Source organism: Salvelinus sp. IW2-2015, linkage group LG6.2 (genome assembly GCF_002910315.2).
Source record: "Salvelinus sp. IW2-2015 linkage group LG6.2, ASM291031v2, whole genome shotgun sequence".
NCBI classification, from domain to species: Eukaryota; Metazoa; Chordata; class Actinopteri; order Salmoniformes; family Salmonidae; genus Salvelinus; species Salvelinus sp. IW2-2015.
Window position 1 is genome coordinate 25953250 of NC_036846.1, and position 27501 is coordinate 25980750.

The following is a 27501-nucleotide window of genomic DNA, read 5'->3' on the forward strand; positions in this document are numbered from 1 at the left end:
CKGGGACTTGCTTCCATTCAGCCTCATGGGCATTAGTGAGGTCGGGTGACTGATGTTGGGCGATTAGGCCTGACTCACAGTCGGTGTTCCAATTCATCCCAAAGGACTTCGAAGGGGTTGAGGCCAGGGCTCTGTGCAGGCCAGTCAAGTTCTTCCACACCGATCTCGACAAACCATTTCTGTATGGACCTTGTTTTGTGCACAGGGGGCATTGTCATGTTGAAACAGGAGACTTCCTCAAACTGTTTCCACAAAGTTGGAAGGACAGAATTGTCTAGAATGTCATTGTATGCTGTAGCGTTAAGATTTCCCTTCACTGGAACTAAGGGGCCTGAACCATGAAAAACAGCCCCAGACCATTATTCCTCCTCCACCAAACTTTACAGTTGGCACTATGCATTAGGGCAGGTAGCGTTCTCCTGGCATCCGCCAAACCCAGATTCGTCCGTCGGACTGCCAGATGGTGAAGCGTGATTCATCACTCCAGAGAACGCGTTTCCACTGCTCCAGAGTCCAATGGCGGTGAGCTTTACACCACTCCAGCCGACGCTTGGCATTGCGCATGGTGATCTTAGGCTTGTGTGCGGCTGTTTGACCATGGAAACCCATTTCATGAAGCTCCCGACAAACTGTTATTGTGCTGACGTTGCTTCCCGGAGGCAGTTTGGAACTCGGTAGTGAGTGTTGCAACCGAGGACAGATTTTGTGCTACAGCACTCGGCGGTCCCGTGCTGTGAGCTTGTGTGGCCCTTGTTGCTCCTAGAGGTTTCCACTTCACAATAACAGCACCTACAGTTAACCTAGGGCAGCTCTAAGCAGGGCAGAAATTTGACAAACTGACTTGTTGGAAAGGTGGCATCCTACTATGATGGTGCCACGTTGAAAGTCACTGAGCTCTTCAGTAAGGCTATTCTACTGCCAATGTTTGTCTATGGAGATTGCCTGGCTGTGTTCTCRATTTTATACAACTGTCAGCAACGGGTGTGGTTGAAATAGCCGAATCCACTCATTTGAAGGGGTGTCCACATACTTTTGTATATAGAGTGTAGCAGGAAAAGGGTGGACCAACTGCATATTAATGCACATGACTTTTAGTCATGTAGTGCATCTAATCCAAGGGGTTGTACGCCCCCTGGCGGACAAACAAAAATACTGCACCATCACCATTTTGACCCACCCATCTACCCCCCCCAAAAAAAAGTATTGCTCATTTAAATACCAAAGCTGCCATTTTGTAGCCTTTGTGTTGAAACTAGCTCCAGACATGAATGACTTTTTGACTAATTTAGAAACTTCCAAATCCTTAAGATGCATTCAGATGAAATCAAATTATTTCCCAAAAGCTTGGTTTCATGTAGCACATAAAATGAATGCAAATTAAATCATATACAATTATTCTCAAATTAGGAAAAGGCTGGTATTTACTCAAGATTATATTCACAGGACACCCCATGAGCCCAGCTCAAAAGTAGCACCCTCCCGAGTGGCGCAACAGTCTACGGCACTGCATCTCAGTGCTAGAGGCATTACTACAGATCCTGGTTCAATTTCAGGCTCTATTACAACCAGCTGTGATTGGGAGTTTCATAGGGCGGTGCAAAATCACCCCAGCGGTGTCTGGGTTTGGCCGTCATCGTAAATAATTATTTGTTCTTAACTGACTTGCCTAGTTAAATAAAAAAATGTTAACTTTAAGTATAAGGAATATGGTGCTACTTGGGACAGATCCAATGTATGCACAGAAGAATCACGAGGTGGAGGGACGGGAGAATTGCGAGGTGGAGGGACGGGAGAATCCTAAGGTGGAGGGACAGGAGGCACTAGATGTTCAATAATTTATTTTTCACCACATTAAGGCTTTAATGTACGCAACCAATTATTTTATGGACAGCAATTTAACCCTTTATTCATTGTCCAGATTTCAGCTCCATGATTGCTACACCAAAATATACAATTATTATTTTACACTGAATTAGCCTGGTCCCAGATCTGTTTGTGCTCTTACCAAATACATTGCTCATTGTTAAGCCAAACATGATAATGACTGACCAGGGATGGCACAAAAGACTGGTACTCTGGCTAGAATTGAAAGGAAATTCAGGCTTAAAAACAGGGTTGCTAGGTGATGGGATACAACAAGGCCACAAAACAAAAATGGACTAAAGTAAAACAAGTCATGTACCATTACTTTTTTTGGGGGGGGGGAATTCCATCACCAAAAAACAAATCCAGAAAATGGCATTGTGGAAAACATGTTTATTTGTCAACTCAAAACAACCGCTTCTGTTGGGACCATCGAGACACAATCCACTCCTACTGAAGATCAGTTAGAGAAGGTCCAAGTGCAGTTTAAGGTGGTTGAATGGCTTTAGGTTAAGGTGTTGATGTATAGGGGTCATGGTGCCATCATCCTCCACGCYGCTCACTTGAAGCATTTGCCCTGGTTAAAGGGTTTTCCCACGTGTTTGAATTCACCCTCCCAAGCAAAGTACTCCTTGACCATGGTCTTGGTTTCGCCGCTGTCGGGGTCCAGTTTGCGCCAGGCGTAAGACTCGTAATCAATCTGCCAGTCATCAGACAGCTACACAGGAGGGAGAAATGATAGGTGGTCAACTAAAAGCAATCATACAAATCATTGAATTCCCAACATTGGGACAGCAGAATGAACCTGTAGGGTTTATAAATGCTTGGTGAGACTAACAAGATCAACCAAGTCACTCAAATGTATACAGTTGTAGCACATGGTTCTCCAAGAGCACGTTTTCAATTCAGAACTGCAGTAGACCTCCCAGTTCTCTCTGACACAGATCAACTTCAATCCAGGACTAAAAAGCTTGGTCAAGGGAACATTTAAACGTTTAACTTCTTTGGGACTGGGGGGGCAGTATTGAGTAGCTTGTATAATAAGGTGCCCAGAGTAAACTGCCTGCTACTCAGGCCCAAAAGCTAGAATATGCATATAATTAGTAGATTTGGATAGAAAACTCTGATGTTTCTAAAACTGTTTGAATGATGACCGAGTATAACAAAACTCATATGGAAGGCAAAAACCTGAGAAAAAAATCAAACCAGGAAGTGGGAAATCTGAGGTTTGTAGTTTTTCAAGTCATTGCCTATCGAATATACAGTGTCTATGGGGTCATATTGCACTTCCTAAGGCTTCCACTAGACGTCAACASTCTTTAGAAYCTTGTTTGAGGCTTCTACTGTGAAGGATGAGGGAATGAGAGCTGTTTCAACCAGGTGTCTGGCAGAWTGCCATGAGCTCAGTCTCGCGCGCCCGTGAGAGTGAGCTGCGTTCCATTGCATTTCTAAAGACAAAGGAATTGTCCGGTTGAAACATTATTGARGATTTATGATAAAAACATCCTAAAGATTGATTCTATACATCGTTTGACATGTTTCTACGAACTGTAATATAACTTTTTGGACTTCTCATCTGAACTTTCGCCTGGAATTGACCACGCCTCTTGAGTTTGGATTTGTGAACTAAACGCAAAAAAAGGAGGTATTTGGACATAAATTATGGACTTTATCGAACAAAACAAACATTTATTGTGGAACTGGGATTCCTGGGAGTGCATTCTGATGAAGATCAAAGGTAAGTGAATATTTATAATGCTATCTCCTTCTTTGGAAAATGGCTGTATGTTTTTCTGTGGCTAGGTGCTGACCTAACATAATCGCACGGTGTGCTTTCACCGTAAAGCCTTTTTGAAATCTGACACAGCGGTTGCATTAAGGAGAAGTTGATCTATTTCCATGCATAACACTTGTATCTTTTATCAATGTTTATTATGAGTATTTCTGTGATGTGGATCTCTGCACTTTCGCMGGATGTTTGTTTGAGACAATGCATTTCTGACCATAACACACCAATTTCAAATGAGGTTTTTGGACATAAAGATTAACTTTATCGAACAAAACACACATTTATTGTGTAACATGAAGTCCTTTGAGTGCCATCTGATGAAGATCAAAGGTTAGTGATTAATTTAATCGCTATTTCTGACTTGTGAGGGCTCTCCTTGGCTGGAAAATGGCTGTATGGTTTTCTGTGACTAGGTGCTTACCTAACATTATCGTTTGGTGTGCTTTCGACGTAAAGCCTATTTGAAATCGGACACTGTGGCTGGATTTACAAGAAGTTAATCTTTAAAATGGTGTAAAATACTTGTATGTTTGAGGAATTTTAATTATTGTATTTCTGTGTTTTTGAATTTGGCGCCCTGCAATTTCACTGGCTGTTGTCGAGCTTTAATCCTGGTCTACACTTAATATATGTCTAGGAAACAAGTCCCCAGTGTATCCCCAAGACTGTTCAGTCAACTTTATTATTCCACAGGGGAATAATGGACAAGAATTGTCTACTAAAATGACCTTCCACCCCAAACAGCCCAAGGGGAATCAGAAACTCACAGTGAAAGCTAAGTCCTGTCCTCTGAAGATCCAGATTCCAGAAATGCTACTGTCGTTGTTCCCGCCGAACAGGATCACGCTGGCAAAGCCGTTCTTGCGGAGTTTGTCAAGTCGCTGGAACATTCCTGAAAGATGAACAGCTCTCAGTACCCCCCAGACCATTCCAGTACCCCCCCAGACATTCCCAGTACCCCCCCCAGACATTCCCAGTTACCCCCCCCAGACATTCCCAGTACCCCCCCCCCAGTACATTCCCAGTACCCCCCCAGACATTCCCAGTACCCCGCCAGACATTCCCAGTACCCCCCAGACATTTCCAGTACCCCCCCAGACATTCCCAGTACCCCCCCCAGACATTCCCAGTACCCCCCCAGACATTCCCAGTACCCCCCCCAGACATTCCCAGTACCCCCAGACATTCCCAGTACCCCCGCCAGACATTCCCCCCCAGACTCCAACTTCCGTTTTTGACAATGATTGCTACATGTGAAATCCTTGACGAAAATACACAGCTGCAATGCGGGTGAAAAGTGAGATTAACATGAACAAACCTTTTCTATCGAAGTCGCCCTATGTAACTTTGACCTAAACCATGGATGGTCTGTGGGTTTAGAGCCTATGGATGGCTGTGGGTGAGAGCCTAGGGTGGCTGTGGTGTAGAGCCTATGAAGGTCTGTGGGTCTGTAGAGCCTATAGACTGGCATTGGTATGAATGGCTGTGGGTGTAGAGTTATAGATGGCTTGTGGGTGTAGAGCTCCTGGGTGGCTGTGGTGTATAGGCCTATAGATGCTGGTGTCATGAATGGCTGTGGGTGTAGAGGCCTATGGCGAGGTCTTGGAGTGAGCCTATGGATGGCTGTAGGCGATGAGAGCCTATAAGATGGCTGCTGTATGAATGGCTTGGTGTAAGGCCTATGATGGCTGTGGGTGTAGGAGCTATGGATTGGTTACCACGTTGAGCGTGTAGATGTAGACCTATGGATGGCACTGTGGTGTGGCTGTGCGATGGTGCTGTAGCAGCTCATGTAATGGCTGTGGTGTAGCAGCTATGGATGGTGTGAGGTGTAAGCTATGGAGTGGCTAGTTGGTGTAGAGCCTATGCGTGGGCCTCTGGGCTGTAGAGCCTATGGATGCTTGTAGACATGGTTCGGGTGGTAGAGCCTATGATGGGCTGTCGGTTATGAATGCTGTGTGCATGATAGAGCCTATAGATGGCGTGGCTGTAGAGGCCTATGGATGGCTTGTGCGTATGAATGGCGTGGTGTAGAGGCCGTAGTTATGCTGGGGAGACCTGGATGGCTGTGGATCGATCTGTAAAGGGTGATGGCTTGGTCATGAAGTGTTGGTGTCGGCTAATGGTAAGTGCTAAGAACCTATGGTGGCGTGGGTGTAGAGCCTATAGATGGCTGTGGGTCGAGCCTATGGGATAGGCCTGTGGATGTCCGAGCTATGAGGCTGAGTGGGTGAGGCCTACCTGGGGGCTGTGGTGGTCGAGCCTATGGATGGCTGTGGGGTCGAGCCTATGGATGGCTGTGGGTGCGAGCCTAATGATGGCTGTGGGTTGTCGAGCCTACTATGGGTGCTGCTGGGGTGTAGAGCTAGGACGAGGACTCGTGGGGCTCCGTGCCTATGGACGTGTGTGGAGGTATACCACCCATGGAGAGGTTGCAGCTCCATGATCAGGTTGGACGCTCTCGGCGAAATTTCTACTCGACACGTACCAGATGGAGTAGCCCTCCTTGTCAAAGTGTTCCCAGAAGTGGGGCACGGCTACAGTCAGCGTGTCCTCGTTAGAGTACTTCCTCTTGAACTCGTCCATGACAAACGCACTGCAGGAAGAGGAGAGAGGAATCAGGAGAACAGGGGGAGGGATTGTACACTCCTAGTCACCTAATAACTCAGAGGTTAATATATATACAGTGCATTCGGAAAGTATTCAGACCCCTCAACTTTTCCCACATTGTTACTTTACAGCCGTACTCTAAAATGTATTAATTCAATGAATGTTTTTCCTCATCCATCCACACACACACCCCATAATGACAAAGCGAAAAACTGTTTAAAATATTATTAGTAATATCCCACAGGGCTAATGGCAGTAGATTTGAGGGTAAAGCTATGAGGCATTTCCAATGACTAGAGCCCACAGAGAGGAGTCTGTCAGGAGAATATTCCAGAAAGCAGGATTATTATTCAACTAACTTTTATAGCCACATGTAATTTAGGATTTTTTGGTTGATTAAAGGGGATTTTAGTTGTCAAAAGCGTGACTTTCCTGCGTTTTATATATACACAAACACTGCAGTTCCACACGAAGGTTGGAATAATAGTGACGTTTTAAAAATGTTAATGCCCTTTTAGTGTAGGAACTGGTTGAAAAACCACACAGAAAACACCTGATGTCAGCCTGTTTTGGTGGGATGGAATTTCGGCCTGCCTGGTGACATCACCAAGCATTCAATTAGATAATAGACCAATAAGAGAGCTGCAAAACTCTCTGCCAATAACATCTCGTCTGCCACCCACTCAAACAGTCCTTGCTTGAGAAATTGCTCTTTGCTACGAAGCTAGTTTTGTTCATTTTAGGCCCTTTCAATTTAAAACAAATCACAGTAAGGTACTTAATTGTTACCCAGAAATGATTTGATATCGAGATGAAAAACAGCAGCATTGGTCCTTTAAAAAAGAAATAAGCTACATTTGTAGAAGATAATTACGCCATGACAATTGTAAGTATATTCCTCAAAAAACGATTCAGTTATTTCAAGAAACTTTGGACAGCTGGCCAACTCACTGATCCAGCCTTCTGGAACAGCCTCCAGTCCTCAAAGGTGTTTGAAAGGTTAAAGTTAAGCTTTTTTAAATGAACCAGAAAATCTATAGTTATTCCTGGTTGCTAATCAAAGTTAGCTGGCTAACTCATTGATCCAGMTTTATAATATACCCTCTTTGGATCAATGAGTTAGCCAGCTAACTTTGATAAACAACCCAAAATAGGGCAGGGAGTCTCATCTATTTTATGAGGGAGCCCTGCATCTATACTATTTATAAATACAACATAATACAAATACACAAGAATACAAAAATATCCCAAGTGTTTTAAATTGTTGAGTCAATTACACCATGACAAGCTTATTATCTTTATATATATATATATATATATATATATATATATATATATATATAAAAAAAAAAGTTATCACAATATTTAGGCAAGTTAGCAGGCTAACTCATTGATCCAGATCATTAGTATAACCCTCAGGTCTGATATATGTGGACATATCATGTACCTCTTTGGTAGGTGAGCGAAGGGGTCCTTTGTTTTGGGTTCTGAAGCCAGAGCTGCTTCACACTCGTCCATTTCCTCCTCAGCGGGGGCAGCTTCCTTCTCTTCCTTCTTCTTCTTATCCTTCTTCTCCTGAGGTTTGCCTGCCTCCTTTCCAGCTTTCTCTTTCTTGGGAGGGGTGTCCTTCTTGGGAGGGGTGTCCTTCTTGGGCTGCATATCAGAGAACTTCTTGGCTGGAGTATAAAGACATTCAATAAAGACATTCAATAACAAATCCAGTGTAGTGTACTACACCGAGTGTTTCCTTGTGTTTGCATCTTTTAACATCAAAACAAACCTTATTACCATTTGATCACAATATTAGCATACATCGGTCCTTGAAGAGGGGCGTACCTGCATATATCAACTATTGTCCCAGGTCTTCTAGTCAGATTATTGTAGATTGGGTCTACTTTAACCTGTGCCAAAGTCCTGCGTTATTCTCCCAAGGATTAGATTTCACAACGAGGGGGATGCCTCTGTCATGATAGTACGGTCTTGGGTGGGTGACAAATTACTTCATATAAACTTTTCAATCTTCTCCATGAAAACAAACTCCCCAATTACTTCTAATTTAGAAATCTATCAAAATGTGTAAAATGTGCAGAAAATACAACACAATTCTTCATAGAAAATTTTGTTATATCATGGAACTAGAACAATATGTGGAAGAATCCTTTCTTTTACAGTTGGTCCTTACGATCAAACTGAGCCATCTTGCCGCAGAGCTTGACCTCTCCGAGCACAGTCTTGAACTGGGGCTGGTTGACGCAGGTCTGGAACCAGCGGGTCACGTTGGGGAAAGGTTGGCGGAAGGAAGGCTCAAGGACCTACAGGAGGAGGACAGGGACATTTAAAGCCACGTGGACAGCTCCACTACTCTAAACAAAAGATGTAGCATTTAGGCCAATGTTTCCCATACATTGGTCAAGTTTGTAGCCAGATGTGATATGTGCAGTCATAAAGGGTTCTGCCTCGAGAAATACTAACCCTAGGCTAAGTCATAAGACATCAAAGCCACATCGGCCAGTTTCCCGGACCCAGATTAAGCCTAGTCCTGGATTCAAAACCCTTCCATGTTTTTTTCAATCTCCATTGAAAGTGTGTTTTAACCCATCACTAGGGTTACTGTCTCTGGTAAACCATCCTGAATGGAACACTGGTGTGTTTTAGTCCATCACTATGGTTACTGTCTCTGGTAAACCATCCTGAATGGAACCTGGGTGTGTTTTAGTCCATCACTATGGTTACTGTCTCTGGTAAACCATCCTGAATGGAACACTGGTGTGTTTTTAGTCCATCACTATGGTTACTGTCTCTGGTAAACCATCCTGATGGAACACTAGTGTGTTTTAGTCCATCACTATGGTTACTGTCTCTGGTAAACCATCCTGAATGGAACACTAGTGTGTTTTAGCCATCACTATGGTTACTGTCTCTGGTAACCATCCTGAATGGAACACTAGTGTGTTTTAGTCCATCACTATGGTTACTGTCTCTGGTAAACCATCCTGAATGGAACACTGGTGTGTTTTAGTCCATCACTAGGGTTACTGTCTCTGGTAAACCATCCTGAATGGAACACTGTGTGTTTAGTCCATCACTAGGGTTACTGTCTCTGGTAAACCATCCTGAATGGAACACTGGTGTGTTTAGTCCATCACTATGGTTACTGTCTCTGGTAAACCATCCTGAATGGAACACTAGTGTGTTTTAGTCCATCACTATGGTTACTGTCTCTGGTAAACCATTCTGAATGGAACACTAGTGTGTTTTAACCTCACTATGGTACTGTCTCTGGTAAACCATCCTGAATGGAACACTAGTGTGTTTAGTCCATCACTAGGGTTACTGTCTCTGGTAAACCATCCTGAATGGAACACTAGTGTGTTTTAGTCCATCACTATGGTTACTGTCTCTGGTAAACCATCCTGAATGGAACACTAGTGTGTTTTAGTCCATCACATGGTTACTGTCTCTGGTAAACCATTCTGAATGGAACACTAGTGTGTTTAGTCCATCACTAGGGTTACTGTCTCTGGTAAACCATCCTGAATGGAACACTAGTGTGTTTTAACCCAACACTAGGTTACCCTGTCTCTGGTAAATCCTAACGGAACACATCCCTATATAAAGTGCACTTAATAGGGAGCAATTTGGAGACACAGCCTATGTTTAAATATAAAAGTTCCCTGATTCAACAAGCCATTGATTCGTTAACTGAAGCAACAAAAAAAATGTGTGCAGTTCAAGAGGTACTTTTTGAGGAACGGACGGAGGAAACACCCACCTGGACTAAGTCAGAGGACATGAAGCCCCGAGGGTATGTGTGGTCATAACAGAATGTCAAACTGTTTAAAGAGCCAGATCATGCTGCAGGCCACGCTGATATCAGCCAGGCTGACTCTCTCTCCAACCAGGAAGGTCCTGGTGCTGAGGTGATGGTTGAGGACAGACAGAACCTTCTTTACCTCCTCCTTGGCCTGCTCTGTTGCCTGGAGGAGGAGGAGGGGGGGGACGCAATGCATTAACATTTACAATGGATACATTAGATTGTGCATGACTAGAGGCTACAGGGTGAGAGACATGGCACCAAATTGAGCAGAGTGACCGTAAACCAGAACAGATAAGTTGGCTCCTAAGACACCTCATTTAGCATTAGTCACCTAACCGAATTTCTATGTCATGTTATACTACCAGTGTGAAGGTACGTTGCCCATTGCCTCCACCACCATGCGGCACATCTCAGATGTTTGCTATAGCATGTGACTTAATGTATCTCTCACAACACCTAGAGAATGTTAACAGCAACACAGACTATGGGTGTGAACGTTAAAACCAAATTGGGATGGTTTGAGGTCCCAATACGAAAAATGTAATAATAATTTGCTGATAAACACATCATGTGTGGCTGGTAGATTAAAAGGTTAATTTCCCACCATGGTTGTGACATCTGTTCATCTACAGTGTAATTTCAATAAAGAGCATCAGAATACAATGGTAACAGTACATACCTGTTGTTGAACTGCATGATTCCCAAGGTGGGGAAGACCCACGCAGAAGCTGGAGGGATGATTTGCATCGGCAAAGCTCACCCACTGAAGCACCTGGGACTGGGCCTGGGGACTGCTGCCACGCAGGGCCTCATTGCTCACTGGAGGAGAAGACGGTACATACGATGAGAAGACGGTACGTACGACGAGAAGACGGTGTGTACGACGAGGAGACGGTGTGTACGACGAGGAGACGGTGCGTACGACGAGAAGACGGTGCGTACGACGAKAAGACRGTRCRTACGACGAGAAGACAGTACATACGATGAGAAGACGGTACATACGATGAGAACGTGGGCTCAGATCGTAACAGGTAATGCCGTCCCAAAGGGGCAGTGAATCCAAGCAAAATGCTGCGTGATCTGTATTTTCCCAATCCCATGTTAACAAAAAAAAAAAAAAAGTGGATATGGCGATTTTGGTGGACATCCCAGCCCATTGGCCTTAAAAAACACAGTCCAGTCATGACTTGTATCAAGGATCAGAGCAAATACTCTACCAGTATGGCTTTCCCACTGAGTCACTGGTGTTTACTCCTTATAAAACACTGTGGTGCTGTACCAGGGGAAATGGAGTCTCCAATCCTAAAGGACTGAACTACTAACTTGAGTCAAGAGCCTGTGAACCATCTAAACAGTTGCCATTGATAAGGAAAAATATTAGTGTTATGTTAACTGTTTGCTAACCGTAGTAGTCCCACCCCACCCCACCCCCTTCAATGATTTCAGCATTTACCAACGTTTAAGCATAAGATTTTAACACCGCCATCTCGCGCAGTACAAGACTAGAAACTGGGTTTATTTTTTACTTTAACAATAAACTACCTAGTTAGCTAATAAAAAGGTTACAGTAGTTTCCCTATTCATATCTGGATCCTGGGACGCAGTTAGCGTTAACGCTGGGACCGCCAATATATGTCCAGGGATCCTAGCTCTAACAAGGTGGTAATACATTGGTAAAGCAGCTAGCCTAGCTGCTAGCAATCAAGCTAGGCAACCTGGGCTACTATTGCTGGATACCAAGCACGCTAAACTGGATACCAAGCACGCTAAGCTGGCTACCAAGCACGCTAAGCTGGCTACCAAGCACGCTAAGCTGGCTACCAAGCACGCTAAACTGGCTACCAAGCACGCTAAACTGGCTACCAAGCACGCTAAGCAGTTAGCCCTTGTGGCTAGGACCACCGATTTCAATTTGTCTTGGTTTTAGGACCACCGCTGGCGTCTCTCATTTCACGGAGTGAATAGAGGGCTCGTCCTACTATCTTTACTATCACGCCTTTGGAAAAAAGACGAGGATTACATCTCTGCTGGGAAGGTACGTGAACTCTTGGAGAAGCAGWAAGTTTTCTATAAGGAAATGATACTTCAGCAGGAAAATAACTTTGATCGTGGAGYCGACYAACAAACGGCTGGACGACTTAACTAAAGATGTACAAGACATATAAAACAAGCCTTCAGTTCACACAGAAGGATGTGGATGTATTGAAGACCACACAGGATACACTTCCCAGAAACTGTTCCTCTAGAATGAAATCCCCACTGTCAGGGAGGGTGGTAATGTATGCTGATGACTCTACAATGTACAGTCGTGGCCAAAAGTTGAGAATGACACAAATATACATTTTCACAAAGTCTGCTGCCTCAGTTTGTATGATGGCAATTTGCAAATACTCCAGAATGTTATGAAGAGTGATCAGATGAATTGCAATTAATTGGAAAGTCCCTCTTTACAATACAAATGGACTGAATCCCCCCAAAACATTTCCACTGCCTTTCAGCCCTGCCACATTGGGCTGAAGACGCAAGGTTGCATCCCCAGACAAACACCCGATGCAGCCAATCAAGTTTATGATTGACAGCTGATTAGTAGCATTCAGGTGATGAACTGGGGCAGTTGGAAACCGAACACTGCACGAGGGCAGCTATCGAGGAGGACGAGGGTAACTGGCCACCCGTCTGCAGGTAGCCTAGTTGTTAGAGTGTTGGGCCAGTTCAAATCCCAGAGCTGACAAGGTAAAAATCTGTTATTCTGCCCCTGAACAAGACACTTAACCCACTGTTCCCCGGTAGGCCGTCATTGTAACTACCGTATGGACAATGTTCCCTCTAAGATGAGCGTTCAGAAGAAATATCTGCACCCCCCCCCCCCCACAGAGAAGCACGAGATTGAACTTCACTCCCTTTTCTAGAGTTTTCCCCTATTAGTTAACACTATCAACGTTTCCCTTTACTGTGGGAATTGTGATCGAATCAACGCAATATTAGTCACTTTCAATCCAACATACCAAAACAAAACTATGCAAGACTTAGTACGCAAAGCTAATTATGCAAGAGATTTGGTTGTAGGCATAACGAATCGGATTCTATAGAGCGACTAAGCTCGTACTCTACAGACCGGTGCGCCAAAACCAATCAGAGCTGCAGTAGGCCTATATGCAAATAGACCACTGCCATATATGGATCTGTGTCATTTACTTAGAACTGGACTGTGTTCACAGCATGAGCAGTTGTGAGTAGATGCGCTTGTTTTGAGATCAAAGGAAGAGCTGCATGTAGCCACATGCACATTTTGTTCATATCCTTTAGTACTTTGAATTATTAGCCCAGTTATAGATAATTTGTAGTCAGCAATGGGGGAGTGGTTGCTTCCTACAAGAAGAGTAAGAAGCGAGTAAGGTAAAGAGCTTTTTCTTTTGCCTCAAAGTAGAAGTGATTTATTTTGAGACAGGCTTGAATAAGCCAAGTAGCCAATAGGCAGAGTAGCATACATTCTGATTCTCTGTAATAATTATATGGGAATAATGCATTTTATTTTGTTTCTTGCATCAACCACCACAACATTTTTTTGTCACCCCCTTGTCTGAAGGACAAGTGGATAATCAGGTTAATGTCAAGCCCTGCATGTTATTTCCCCCTCAAAAGTCTCATGGAATATAGGCCTACATTGACCACACATTGGCTGCTACTGTTGGCTGAATGATAGAACAGCAATTTCCATGTTAAAATGTTATGTGATGCGTGTGTAACAGTATAACTTTAGTCCGTCCCCTCCCCTCGCCCCGACCGCGAACCAGGAACCCTCTGCACATATCAACAACAGTCACCCACGAAGCATCGTTACCCATCGCTCCACAAAAGCCACGGCCCTTGCAGAGCAAGGGGAACCACTACTTCCAAGGTCTCAAAGCGAGTGACGTCACCGTTTGAAAGGCTATTAGCGCGCACCACCGCTAACTAGCTAGCCATTTCACATCGGTTACACATTAACTTAAAGCTGGTACAGCCTTAGTGTTCACAGTAAACGCACGCCAGAAGTTGCACAGAATTTTCACAACGTTCCAAGTTTGCGCCCAGCAGACCTGACTTTTGAGTGAACACCGCCCTATGGCCCCTGGTCAACAGTAGTGCACTACCCTATGGCCCCTGGTCAACAGTAGTGCACTACCCTATGGCCCTGGGTCAACATTTGTACACTACCCTATGGCCCCTAGTCAACAGTAGTGCACTACCCTATGGCCCCTGGTCAACAGTAGTGCACTACCCTATGGCCCCTGGTCAACAGTAGTGCACTATATAGAGGACAGGGTTCCATTTGTTTACTCCAGATGCAGAAAAAGACGGGATGTGAAAAGCAGACTTACGGTAGTGAGCAATGGCATTACTCTCGGAAAGACAGAAGCCGTCATCGCCCTGAAAAGCTGGAACCTGGCGAGGGGGAGCAGTTTAAAAAAGGAAAACAGAGTCAGTCATTTATTTGATTAGTTGGCAGTCCATTTTCAACACCTTTCCCTAGACGGGAAACACCAACCAATAGCAAATGTTTACGTCTGATGCTCAGGGTTAAAAAGCTCAATAAAACTTCATGATTATTTCAGGTGAAGAAATTCAAAACATCATTGCATCATACAAACTATTTTGGGGAATATAGTGTTGCTAACACAGACAGTACAACATCTTGTCATCCAAGTTCAAGGATGTGTACAAGGTAAACCGTGTTAGTATCCCAAGTGGCACACTATTCCCTATATAAGACCCTGGTCAAAAGTAGTGCACGGTGTAGGGAATAGGGTGCTATTTCAGATGGATCACGTTACAAAATGGATACAGAAACTGACCTTGCCCAAGGGGAAGTTGTTGAGGAAGGCGGGGGTACGGTTCGTCTGCCCGAAGGTGAAGGCAGGGGCGCTGCTGGCCACCTTAAGAGAGACGAGATTATACTTTATTCATCCCAAGAGAAATTAGRCTGCGTTTACTCAGGCAGCCCAATTCTTATCTTTTGCCCAGTTATGGCCAATAGAGCTGATCGGTCAAATTACGAATTGGTGGCAAATGATCAGAATTGGGCTGCTTGTGTAAACAGAGTTACGTTGTCATCGTTACAGCCGTAGTAAAAACAATATAAATACAACATTTAAAAACAAATCACAGGGCAATAAGAATAAATATGATAAGGCAGGTTAAACTTGTAGTACCTTGAGGCGTGCACCGCTGTACTGGGCTGCAATCTGCGCCTTGAAGGCTCTCCAGTTCTCTGGATACGTGTACAGAGTCTACAGAAGGGAGAACCATCACAACTATATTAAAATGGGGAGGAAAACCCTGTACACAGTAGTGCTTCTAGATCCAGGTGGTGGTTTAGGCAGGAACAACTAGTAGAATCACTAGTAGCTACATAACTAGTGGTTTCTAACAGTAGGCTACGCAGGGTGTTCAATCAAAAACACCTTTTGACCAATGTGTCAAATTATGTTATTAATATGTTAATTGTGTATATAACAAAACTTATTGGGAGTTTTTACCCTTATAGGATGACCAAAATTAGGGTGACTTAATTGAGGCCAGAGAAAAAATGATCTGGTAAAAAATGATCTGGAAAAAAGCATGGCGTCAGCTAGGCTGGATGCGGTGAGAAAATGAAGGCTAACTGACAGGCTCACCCTTGAACTCATCTTTGTTTTATATCCGCCGGATTCAAGGTGATAGGTATTGATTTATAGACATGACATGCATAGTTTATTTATTTTACCTTTATTTAACTAGGCAAGTCAGTTAAGAACAAATTCTTATTTTCAATGACGGCCTAGGAACAGTGGGTTAGCTGCATTGTTCAGGGGCAGAACGACAGATTTTTACCTTGTCAGCTGGGGGATTTGAATTTTCAACCTTTCGGTTACTAGTCCAACGCTCTAACCACTAGGCTACCTGCCGCCCCAAGTTAAATAAAAGTCAAATAAATAAATAAAACATTTAGTATTTTAATAATTTGGCATACGCCTTTCATATTAATGCCAAATTCCTGTTCTTTTTTCAACGATTTCTCACAAAAACAAGCCTATCTCGATTTCTCACAAAAACAAGCCTATCTCCGTAAAATGTCAACGGAGAACTGAGCGTACAGCAAGCTTTTTTATTTTCATAGCCTTTTACATTGAATTCAGCTCGTGTCATGTTAATTCAGCGACCTGAGGAAACAACTTTGCAGACGTTAACCACAACATGTAAAATCCTCAAGACCGTGTGAGAAAGCAGCGCCGCTCTGGGATTATTAATGATTGTATTAGGTTACAAAATTCGACTTTTTTTTTTATATAATGTTGATGTGTTAGAGAAAGATTGTAAACGATTCAGAACATAAATAATTATATTTGTCTTGGTAAAATGTATTTTATAACACAAGGAAGTGTAATGTAATGAAATCTTGTTTTCAACCACTTGGGGCAGTGTGTAGACACCCTACAGTATGGGACAGTTTCCCCAGCCACAGATAAAAAGCCTAGTCCTACTTAGGGCTGTTACGGTCATCGGCTGGTCAGTCACGACTCATGACCGCAGTCAAATACCAAATTTGGGGAAGATAATTTTCACCATAAATTGTTTTACCTTTATAATAAACCACTAAAAAGACATCACATTTGCGGTCTATTTTGAGAATGGAGTGTTCCAGCAAATTGATTGCATTTTGGAAAATGTGCACTTATCGCCTACTGTCCTGTGCTCATTGCTACACTTATAATGTGAAGAAATAGGCTAATAGTTTACCAAGATTTTTAAGCTAATGCTACTTCCTTATGTTGTGCCCTGCTTTTAGCCAGTGGTAAACAGACTGCTGCAGCCCGATTGGCTGAATGCAATACGCCAGATCCGAGACTTGCATTCTTAGATATTAGTCACTGAATGGATGTTTTATGTGCTAACCACGGGGGATAGGGTTGTATTGCCAGCTGTACACACTAACTTTGGACGGTAAGATGAAACGACTGAATATCGCCATCTGTCAGGCTTTGGGCTAGCCTAGAAGCTGATTGCTGGTAAAAACATTTGAATAATGCATAGCCAAAATACATCAGAAGGATATCAGTAAAACAGCTTAAAATATTTTAAATTCAATTCCAGTGCCAAAAATGTATTCCTAATATCTCACAACAGCTATACAACAAGCAACTCACTTAGACCCTTGGTGTTGGGAATGTACAGGATATGTAAGCTTTATCGGCCGATATGCCCATTGTTACACCCAATGCAGGCAGAGGTTACACCCCTTTAAATCTCACTTCCTTGCATTGGCTACTGAGCTTGCTAAAGTCAAAGTTATGCCAAGTCATTAGGGCACATCACTTGCGGATCACAAAGATGCTTAGGCAATCATAATGAATATCCTGCATTGGTAGTGGCTTACCCCTAAAGTTGACCACAATCCTATCCAAACAGCAAGCGAACTAGTTAGTTTGATACCTACTGTTAGCTAGTACCACCTACTTCCCATTAAGTACGTTGCTAGTTAGCTAAGTAGCCACAAGTATGCTTCCCAGAGACTCCAGGTGGCAATATTTGTATACTTTGCAAATAAAAGCTGTAAATAAGCCATGACACGCAGGATACAAAATCGACAGCAAGTAATTTCATTCATTATTCGTCAAGGACTCTGAAGAACCCAACGTGGCACAAGGTACGGAAAGAGGCGTCATTTTACCATCGCAAATGCTATTATGCTGCATCGTCAAGGAATACTTTATAGGGGGTAAAAAATAAACATAGCAATGAAGTTTAAAGTGGCTAAATGTGTCAGATATACTAAAGGGTAATGGATAAGTGGACGGATGGGGGCGATTTTGTACAGATGGTTGCTGAAAAGCAAATAACAATTAAGTGACAAGGCATCTCTCCATCTTACTCACCCCTGCCGCCATCTTTAGGACGAGAGAAAGGAAGAAACAAGGCGCGCACCAGTGACGTATTTACTGCCTGTTGGGGCGCGTCGCTGAAATCAAACGTTGAATGAAAATGCTGAAAAGAAATGGCATTTTGCCCAAAAAATTTAATATGAGCTGTGTTTTAATACCCATACTATTATACGGTATACTTGAGTATATACTACATACTATTAGTTAATTTGAGTATACTGTAAGCGAACACTGTACTAGCGCTTCGCCTGTCTACCGGAATTTGATGCTGTTGCTATGCAACCTGTTGCTATGCAACCTCTTGCGAGTTTGTTAGCGTAACATAATTACTTGCTAGAGATTTTACGATATCGGGTTCATAAATTCAATCTGGAATGCCAGTTCGTAAATTACGAGCGTTTCGCTCTAGGTTAGTTCAGACCATTTTACTCGCCCTAGCAAGCTGTTTTCATGTTATCAGACGTTCTCTCTGAACATCTCTCTCTGATTCGGAGTAGATAGACAGAATTAACAATGGCAAGTTCGTGTTAGCATATAGTTAATATGGCAAATTCGGCGTATTATTAGCCAACTAACGATATATATATGATTTAACCTTTTTTTAACTAGGCAAGTCAGTAAAGAACAAGTTCTTGTTTACAATGACGGCCAAAGAACAGTGGGTAAAACAGGAGTAGAACGACATATTTTTTCCTTGTCAGCTCGACTCGGGGATTATATCTAGCAATCTTTCGGTTACTGGCCCAACGCTCTAACCACTAGGCTACCTGCCGCCCCTAGATAACGTTAACTAGCTAACATACCGGTAAATACTGCTGTAATTCAGTGCGGTACGTAAGTATTACGTAGCTAACAAATTGTCAGCCAAAATAACGTGTAATGTAACTTATTTGAAAAGTGATTACTTTATTACATTGCTCAACATGTTCTTAACATTTGTCATAATTAGTTAAAACAATTAATTTGTATCGGCTCTCGTCAGACTCCGGCTGCATTTTACGCAATTTTCTTCAAAACTGAAAACGCCGTGAAGCCACGCCCATTTTATGTAGAATTGCATTATGGGCCCAAAAAGCAATTTATACAAAGTGGGGACGATTTTGCGTTACAACAATAAAATGTAATGTATTTTTCGAAGTGGGTTTCAAAGAATTTCCATTGATTGAATGTGATGGATAGGTCTGTATCCCATTTGTTATTTGTGTGTATTAGAATTTTAAAAAGCACAACACATACGAAATGGAGCAGACCTCAATGCAAAACATATTTAGCAAAACATTCAATGAAGACAAGGTCAACATTACCAAAAAATAAACATTTATTTCAGTTCAAGTTGTAGAAATACAATATACAACAGCAACTGAAGGGTAACTCAGACGATACAGCAACATAACCACCTGCTTATCAACAGGCTCTGTGTGGTTTCAATAGTAAGTATTCATACTGTGTCCCCACTTAGTACAGGATTTGTAGCAATACCACATTATCAACCTAGAAAAATATTTGTATTGACAGTACTGTATTGTCGTGGCATTTACATAAAATATGAGAGATGTATGATGATACATCAGCATAGCACTGCTGGTACATCAGCTGACAAGACCTGAGAACAGAAAAAGAGAAAAAAATGAATTACAGATCAATTAAATCTAAAAAATAAATTAAAAAAACACCTATGAAAGAAGTCGACTAATAAAAGTGAAAACTCCAACATACCCAGGTAATCGTCCATGAGGGATCCAATAGCAAACTGAAAAAGCAAATATTCAACATTACAACTTGCAGGGCTCTTTACAGAGATGAGACTATGGAAATATTTCATACTTTAGATAGATTGGCTTGCAATCTGTGAGGATATTATACTGTGCCTTCGGAAAGTATTCAGACACCTTGACCTTTTCACATTTTGTTACATTACAGCCTTATTCTATGATTGATTACATTGTTTTCCCCCCTCGTCAATCTACACACAATACCTCATAATGGTGAAGCAAAAACAGGTTAAAACTTTTGCTAATTTATATATAWAWAAAAAAAAATGGATATCACATTCAAATAAATTATTCAGACCCTTTACTCAGTACTTTGTTGAAGCACCTTTAGCAGCAATTACAGCCTTGAGTCTTCTTGGGTATGATGCTAAAAGCTTGGGAAACCTGTACTTGGGGAGTTTCTCCAATTCCTCTCTGCAGATCCTCTCAAGCTCTGTCAGGTTGGATGGGGAGCGTTGCTGCACAGCTATTTTCAGGTCTCCCCAAAGATGTTCGATCGGGTTCAAGTCCGGGCTCTGGCTGGGCCAATCAAAGACATTCAGAGATGTGTCCCAAAGCCACCCATGCATTGTCTTGGCTGTGTGCTTAGGGTCATTGTTCTGGAGCAGGTTTTCATCAAGGATCTCTGTACTTTGCTCCGTTCATCTTTCCTTTGATCCTGACTAGTCTCCCAGTCCCTGAAAAACATCCCCACAACGTGATGCTGCCACCACTATGCTTCACTGTAGGGATGGTGCCAGGTTCTCCAGATATGACGCTTGGCATTCAGGCCAAAGAGTTCAATCTTGGTTTCATCAGACCAGAGAATCTTGTTTCTCATGGTCCAAGAGTCCTTCATGTGCCTTTTGGCAAACTCCAAGCGTGCTGTCGTGTCTTTTACTTAGACATGGCTTCCGTCTGGCCACTCTTACATAAAGGCCTGATTTGTGGAGTGCTGCAGAGATGGTTGTCCTTCTGGAAGGTTCTCCCATCTCCACAGAGGAACTCTAGAGCTCTGTCAGAGAGAGCATCGGGTTCTTGGTCACCTCCCTGACCAAGGCCCTTCTCCCCCCCCCCGATTGCTCCATTTGGCTGGGTGCTCAGCTCTAGGAAGAGTCTTGGATGTTACAAACTTCTTCCATTTAAGAATGACAGAGGCCACTGTGTTCTTGGGGACCATCAATGCTGAAGACATTTTTTGGTACCCTTCCCCAGCTAGGTGCCTCGACAGAATCCTGTCTCAGAGCTCTACAAACAATTTGTTTGACCTCATGGCTTGGTTTTTCCTCTGACATGCACTGTCAACTGTGGGACCTTATATAGACAGGTGTGTGCCTTAACAAAACATGTCCAATCAATTGTGTTTACCACAAGTGGACTCCAATCAAGTTGTAGAAACTTTTCAAGGATGATCAATGGAAACAAGATGCATCTGAGCTCAATTTTGAGTCTCATAGCAAAGGGTCTGAATACTTATGTAAATAATAATATTTGTATTTTTTATAAATTAGTAAACATTTCTAAAAACCTGTTTTCACTTTGTTATTATAGGATATTGTGTGTAGATTGCTGATTTAAAAAAAAAAATATTTAATCAATTTTAGAATAAGGCTGTAACGTAACAAAATGTAGAAAAAGTCAAGAGGTCTGAATACTTTCCGAAGCCACTGTATAGGTCTGTCAGGTAGCATCCTTAGTTGACAGGGATTTGACAGCATACTCACAATGTCGTTTTTATCCACTCTTGTTCCCACGATCTTTAACCGAATCTCATCATCCTGTTGGATTACAATGTCCTAATGTGGAGAAGACAGAATCCTTAATAAGAAGACATGTATCCAACAGTTGTGTTACCTAAATATTAATTTAGTAAAATGGCACCCACACCACCACTATTTAGTGAATAACTAATTTTAGATCTCACCTCATCAGTGGTCTTATAACAGGGAGGATTTGAGTTGGGGTCAAACTCCATCTCTGAGGGAATGGACTGCAGAAACAGTAAGTAACCACATTGACATTTTATTAAAGAGTTTATCAATAAAAAAAACATTCAACAACTAAAAGGAGACATTTCCATGTGGACCTACATGACGAGAGATGAAACAGGACATGGGGCCGATCTCTGTGAACAGTCCAACCTGAAAATAACGGAACATCTTGAATTATTTTAAATTTCACCATGAAAACAATACGATCTATTATTGTCCAGCCTTATTCAGATGGTAATGAGATCAAAGAAGATTTGTCTATGTCCCAAATGGCACCCTATTGACTGTGGTCAAAAGTAGTGCACTATAAAGGGAATAGGGTGTTTTTGTTCCACACAGTCTGAATAACTAACCCCTTTTTGCATAATGCTACTGATAGTTAAATAAAACTGTCCCATTGTTTCAGAGTGCTCCACCTCAAATATCAGCTTATGGACGCTCAAGATGATCTATCCCCCATCCTCTCCGTCATGGCAGACGCCCAGAAATATGTCTACATCTCAGTCATAGACTATCTTCCAAAGTCCCAGTTCACTGAGCCACTCAGGTGACTGTCTGTCAGCACTCAATGTTTTCATACAACCTCTCAGATTGTTTTCATGTACAGTACGTGATTATATATATTTTTTTAAACATTTGTATGTATTCTTTTGTACCTAGAACAATGAATTTGGCCCACTGATTATTTTATTTGGCCCCCTAAGTTGGTGCCCCCCCAAAAAATAATTAATTGTTGGGGATAAAAGACTGTAAAAACACCACTAAATTAGCTCTGATTTAAATTTTGGAAATCTATTCCAAAGTATTCCCATGCATAATAGAGAGATATGTGATTGTATAGAAATGGTAGCAAGGTTAGAAATAATGTTTTAGTCAAATACTATATCTGTTTGGGCTTCAATGCGGCAAATTTGCAGTCAACAAACTCTTTGTAATATTTCTAAAATCGTCCAGCGACTGAATCTAGTTGATGACCCCTGACATAGGGAATAGATTTCCATTTGGGACGTAGCCCTTGTTTTGTTTCCTTACTTTGTTGACCTGGGTAACCACGGCATCTACCACCTCGCCTTTGAATGGACGGAAGACAATAGCCTTGTACTTGACGGGGTAAAGCACAAATCCCCTGCCTGGTTGGATGACACCTGCACCAATGTTGTCAATGGTGGTCACCGCAATGACGAATCCATATCTGAAACAAGAGAATTACTGAGTCAATAACTGAACAAGCATATCAACATGATACTGGTCAAAACAACCAACCCAGTGTTGTGGAAGTGTCCAAACTGTAAAGACAATTTGTGGTATCTTGTTTACATTGAAATGTAGCCTGGAGTCCAAACTGAATGACTTAGTTTCACTACACTGAGCAATACTGAGTGTGGGTTCCAGGTTAATGAAAGGGAAGCTTCCCTGGCTCAATACTACTCACTTTCCTGTGCATGTTCCCTCCACCTCTGTGAAGAGCTTCTGTTTCACAGTGTTCAGGAGATTGGGACCAAAGTACCGAGGGTGGAGCAGGATCTCATGCTCCAGGGAAATCTGTGAATGATCATATATATATATATATATATATATAGTACCAGTCAAAAGTTTGGACACACCTACTCATTCAATGGAGTTGGACCGCAGAGTGAAGGAAAAGCAGCCAACAAGTGCTCAGCATATGTGTGAACTCCTTCAAAACTGTTGGAAAAGCATTCCTCATGAAGCTGGTTGAGAGAATGTCGAGAGTGTGCAAAGCTGTCATCAAGGCAAAGGGTGGTTACTTTGAAGAATCTAAAATCAATAATATATTTGGATTTGTTCAACACTTATTTGGTTACTACATGATTCCATATGTGTTATTTCATAGTTTTGATGTCTTCACTATTATTCTACAATGTATACAAGTCAAAATAAAGAAAAACCCTTGAATGAGTAGGTGTCCAAACTTTTGACAGGTACTGTATATATAGTTAGTGTACAGTTTGTTTTTACAGTAGGTAACTTAGTACTGAACAAGTCATACTGTTTATAGCTGAGAATGACAGCAGTTACTTTCATTGAGTCTAAGGGTGTTTCCACATATAGCCCTCTTTAATGTGAACTCTGGGGTAAAAAAAAAAAAAAGCCAAAGAACTCAGGTAACTTTGTATTCACACTGCCCTTGCATTTGAATAAGGACTCAACTCTTTTGCCAGTTCACTTCACCTATTTTGTGGACAGAGTCCTCTTTGCATGCACATTGCTATGTTAAGAAAAGAACCAAGATCTTTTTCCAACATACACTCTGGGTTTTTACAAAGTGCAGGACAAGCCATTTAATCAGAATGTGTTATCTGACTGCTACTATTAGACATAATTCTAAATCAGAAGATACTGTTAACATGTACATTTGATGGCTAACAAAATAAATAGTAATATAATAACTGCAGAATAAATAATGCTGCAACTGAAAATTGTACACACAAGGTAGGCTACTGCTCCTTTAAAAGCTAGAATAGATTTTGTACCCAATGTTGCGATTTTCACCAAATATATTGTCTTCTCACACTATTAAAATAGCGTATGAAGCTCTTAGCCTAGATCACATATTACAAACAAATACTATGACCTAAAAACGAATTTCTGTGCGTCCTTGACAATCGCTAATAAAAAAAAAATTATGCACATTTGTACGTAATCTGGAGCGGCAGGCAGCCTAGTGGTTAGAGCGTTGGACTATTAACCGAAAGGTTGCAAATTCAAATCCCCCAGCTGACAAGGTAAAAATCTGTCGGTCTGCCCCTGAACAGGCAGTTCCTAGGCCGTCATTGAAAAAAAGAATTTGTTCTTAAACTGACTTGCCTAGTTAAATAACGATACAATTAAAATCTCTCTTTTGTGAGGAATTATGGCAGGGTTTAACGGTGTTGTTGTAGTAGTCTAGTGTGTGTTGCGGGAGTAATGACAAGCGAACATGGGGAACTTTACGTTCACAATATGCTAAAAACGGGAACCGGACCGCGTAATTCAAGCGAACCGAACTCAGACCACCTCTCGAGATGGCCTCAGTTCGGTTCGGGGGCTCTTTTAAGGGGTCCGAGTTCCTTTGGAGTGTATCACACTGCACAAAAAAACCGCACGGAGGTCACAAACATTGGCTGAAAGGGTCCATGTGTGAAAACACCCTAAAGTAACATGTAGCTTTCTTAAACTATCATCGCCAGACAGGTATAAACAGTTAAATATGCTATTATGGACGTTGAGTTTTCATTTTGGTAACAGTTAACAGAGCAGTTAGCTAGCCAACCGGCTAACAAAGCTATCACTAGCGATAGCATAGTTAGCCAAGGGTGTTATCGTCACAAGATCATACAAATCGAACATCTTACATGATAAAACATGATTTCCCGCTGACGCTTCCTTGATTGTAGCCTTCTGTTTAATTTATCAGCAAGTACTAATTTAGTTATTTAATGTAACTCTTTTGCTTCTCAATGGAAGTGCAGTTATCTTTCAAAATTATTATTTAAGTCCAGCGGCACATCACAGGAAGACAGTAATGTTTGACTTCTGGAAAAAGTTTTACTTCCGGAGCATTAGATTCACAGCTTTTTGGTCCAATAATGTGATCACTGATTATGATTCAAGACAAAGATTCGTGGGCTTAAAAATAACAAATAATGAATTTTAAGAACAAGAATGAAGTTGAAATGTCTTTGGTTTTAAAAAGAAGCAACAGATGACATAAGACAAAAATGCATCCGACATGACACTGACAGGCCATCAGTCTTTTCCCATATAGACAACACATGCCTTGATTCACTGAGTGTCAGTCAGTCAAGGCAAAAGTAATTGATCAAAAACAGAACTTCAAGATTCATTCAATATTGACACTTCCATTGCGAAGCAAAAAAGTTACAGCAAATAACTCAAGTAGAAAATATGTATTCACCCCAAAAATTCAAATATATACAGTAAAATGCTGAGTGTAACAGAACATAATTATGAAATGAGTAGTTGATTGTAAGCAATCAATGCAATGTAAGCGCTTGTGATAGGCAGCATACTGAGGACCAGTGGAAGTATATGCCAAAACAATTATCTAAGACTAATATGAGTATGTGCCCCAAATGGCACCCACCCTATTCCCTACACTGTGCACTATTTTCTCAGTTCAAAAATAGTGCACTATATATGGAATAGGGTGCGATTTGGGATGCACACAATGGGTCATCACCGTTAGCATCATCTACCACAGTGTTTGACATTGGTCATTAGAAAGGGATTTGGCGTATTGAGATGTTCAGTCCCTTAAGAAGACTTCCTGTAGCTGGGTCTGTTAACTCCTCTGGCTCTCTCTCTCTGCCACCACATAATCTAATCTGTCTGGTTCACCACCAGCCCAACACCTGTTAACTCCTCTGGCTCTCTCTCTGCCACCACAGAACCTGTCTGGTTTACCACCAGCCCAGCACCTGTTAACTCCTCTGGCTCTCTCTCTGCCACCACAGAACCTGTCTGGTTCACCACCAGCCCAACACCTGTTAACTCCTCTGGCTCTCTCTCCCACCACANCAACACCTGTTAACTCCTCTGGCTCTCTCTCCCACCACAGAACCTGTCTGATTCACCACCAGCCCAACACCTGTTAACTCCTCTGGCTCTCTCTCTCCCACCACAGAACCTGTCTGGTTCACCACCAGACCAACACCTGTTAACTCCTCTGGCTCTCTCTCTACCACCACAGAACCTGTCTGGAAATGAGGTAAAACGGATTTATGTTTCCCGGCCACTAGGAGAGCCGCCTCTGGATGAACGTTTTCCTGTTTGCTTATGGCGGTATACAGCTCATTGAGTGCGGTCTTAGTGCCAGCATCGGTATGTGGTGGTATGTAGACAGCTTCGGAAAATACAGACGGAAACTCTCTCGGTAGATAGTGTGGTCTACAGCTTATCATGAGATACTCTACCTCAGGCGAGCAAAACCTTGAGACTTCCTTAGATATCGTGCACCAGCTTTTGTTTACAAATATACATAGACCTCCACCCCTTGTCTTACCAGAGGCTGCTGTTCTTTCCTGCCAATACAGTGTATAACCCACCAGCTGTATGATATTCATGTCATTGTTCAGCCACGACTCAGTGAAACATAAGATATTACAGTTTCTAATGTCCCGTTGGTAGGATATACGTTCTTTTAGTTTGTCCAATTTATTATCCAGCTATTGTATGTTGGCCAATAGTACATATGGCAAAGGCAGATTAGCCACTCGTAGGTGGATCCTCACAAAGCAAACCGATACCTCTTCCATCTTTTTCTCCTGCGAATGACAGGGATGAGCGCCTGTTCGGGTGTCTGAAGTACATCTCTCTCGTCTGACTCATTAAAGAGAAATTCTTTGTCCAGTTCAAGGTGAGTAATCGCTGTTTTGATTTTCAGAAGCTCTTTTCGGTCATAAGAGACAGTAGCAGCAACATTATGTACAAAATAAGTTACGAAAAAAATGAAAAAAAACAAACAAAATAGCACAGTTGGTTAAGAGCCCATAAAATAGCAGGCATACCCTCATCTTTGGGATGAGTTGGACAGCAGCATGAAGGAAAAGCAGTCAACAAGTGTTCAGCATATGTGGGAAATTCCACAACAAAACCCAATACAGATAAGAATATAAAGTTTAAAATATATGGATGAGGCACCCTTTGCCTTGATGACAGCTTTGCATACTATTGGGCATTCTCTCAACCAGCTTCACCTGGAATACCTGTTATATATTGCTGCACAGTCAGATCTAGAAGCATAAGCATTTCATTA

General features: G+C 42.1%; 2 protein-coding genes, 1 long non-coding RNA gene and 1 other non-coding gene across 4 annotated transcripts; 1 reads left to right on the forward strand and 3 right to left on the reverse strand.

The window, feature by feature from the left end:
- Nucleotides 1-2326: 2326 nt before the first annotated feature.
- Nucleotides 2327-18043, reverse strand: LOC111966040 (elongation factor 1-gamma). The gene is given in 13 exon segments (XM_023990486.3): nt 2327-2581; nt 4420-4544; nt 6074-6134; nt 6137-6248; nt 7710-7938; nt 8445-8574; nt 10096-10239; nt 10755-10824; nt 10826-10898; nt 14441-14504; nt 14915-14995; nt 15272-15349; nt 17975-18043. Coding segments are annotated over 13 exon segments (1338 nt in total). The 5' UTR covers nt 17987-18043; the 3' UTR covers nt 2327-2422.
- LOC111966051 (small nucleolar RNA SNORD36) lies at nt 14629-14701 on the reverse strand. Its single transcript, XR_002877602.1, has one exon. It is a non-coding gene; the product is annotated as a small nucleolar RNA SNORD36 (small nucleolar RNA).
- A 1233-nt stretch (nt 18044-19276) lies between the features above and the next one.
- On the reverse strand, nt 19277-25258 carry LOC111966041 (DNA-directed RNA polymerase II subunit RPB7). Its single transcript, XM_023990487.3, has 8 exons — nt 25079-25258; nt 23155-23264; nt 22755-22914; nt 21822-21872; nt 21656-21721; nt 21456-21527; nt 19697-19730; nt 19277-19583 (listed from the first exon to the last, which is right to left on the reverse strand). The coding sequence occupies exons 1-8, from the start codon at nt 25088-25090 to the stop codon at nt 19570-19572; spliced, it is 519 nt and encodes a 172-aa protein (XP_023846255.1). The 5' UTR covers nt 25091-25258; the 3' UTR covers nt 19277-19569.
- LOC111966042 (uncharacterized) lies at nt 24395-27099 on the forward strand. Its single transcript, XR_002877596.2, has 3 exons — nt 24395-24469; nt 26371-26454; nt 27024-27099. It is a non-coding gene; the product is annotated as an uncharacterized lncRNA (long non-coding RNA).
- Nucleotides 27100-27501: the final 402 nt, after the last annotated feature.

Excerpts from the sequence above, each read along its gene's own strand:
- LOC111966041 (XM_023990487.3), bottom strand. Across the intron at positions 21,528-21,655 it reads GTTATAAGACCACTGATGAG|GACATTGTAATCCAACAGGA; the intron begins GTGAGATCTAAA and ends TCTCCACATTAG. Across the intron at positions 19,731-21,455 it reads GAGTGGATAAAAACGACATT|TTTGCTATTGGATCCCTCAT; the intron begins GTGAGTATGCTG and ends TTGCTTTTTCAG.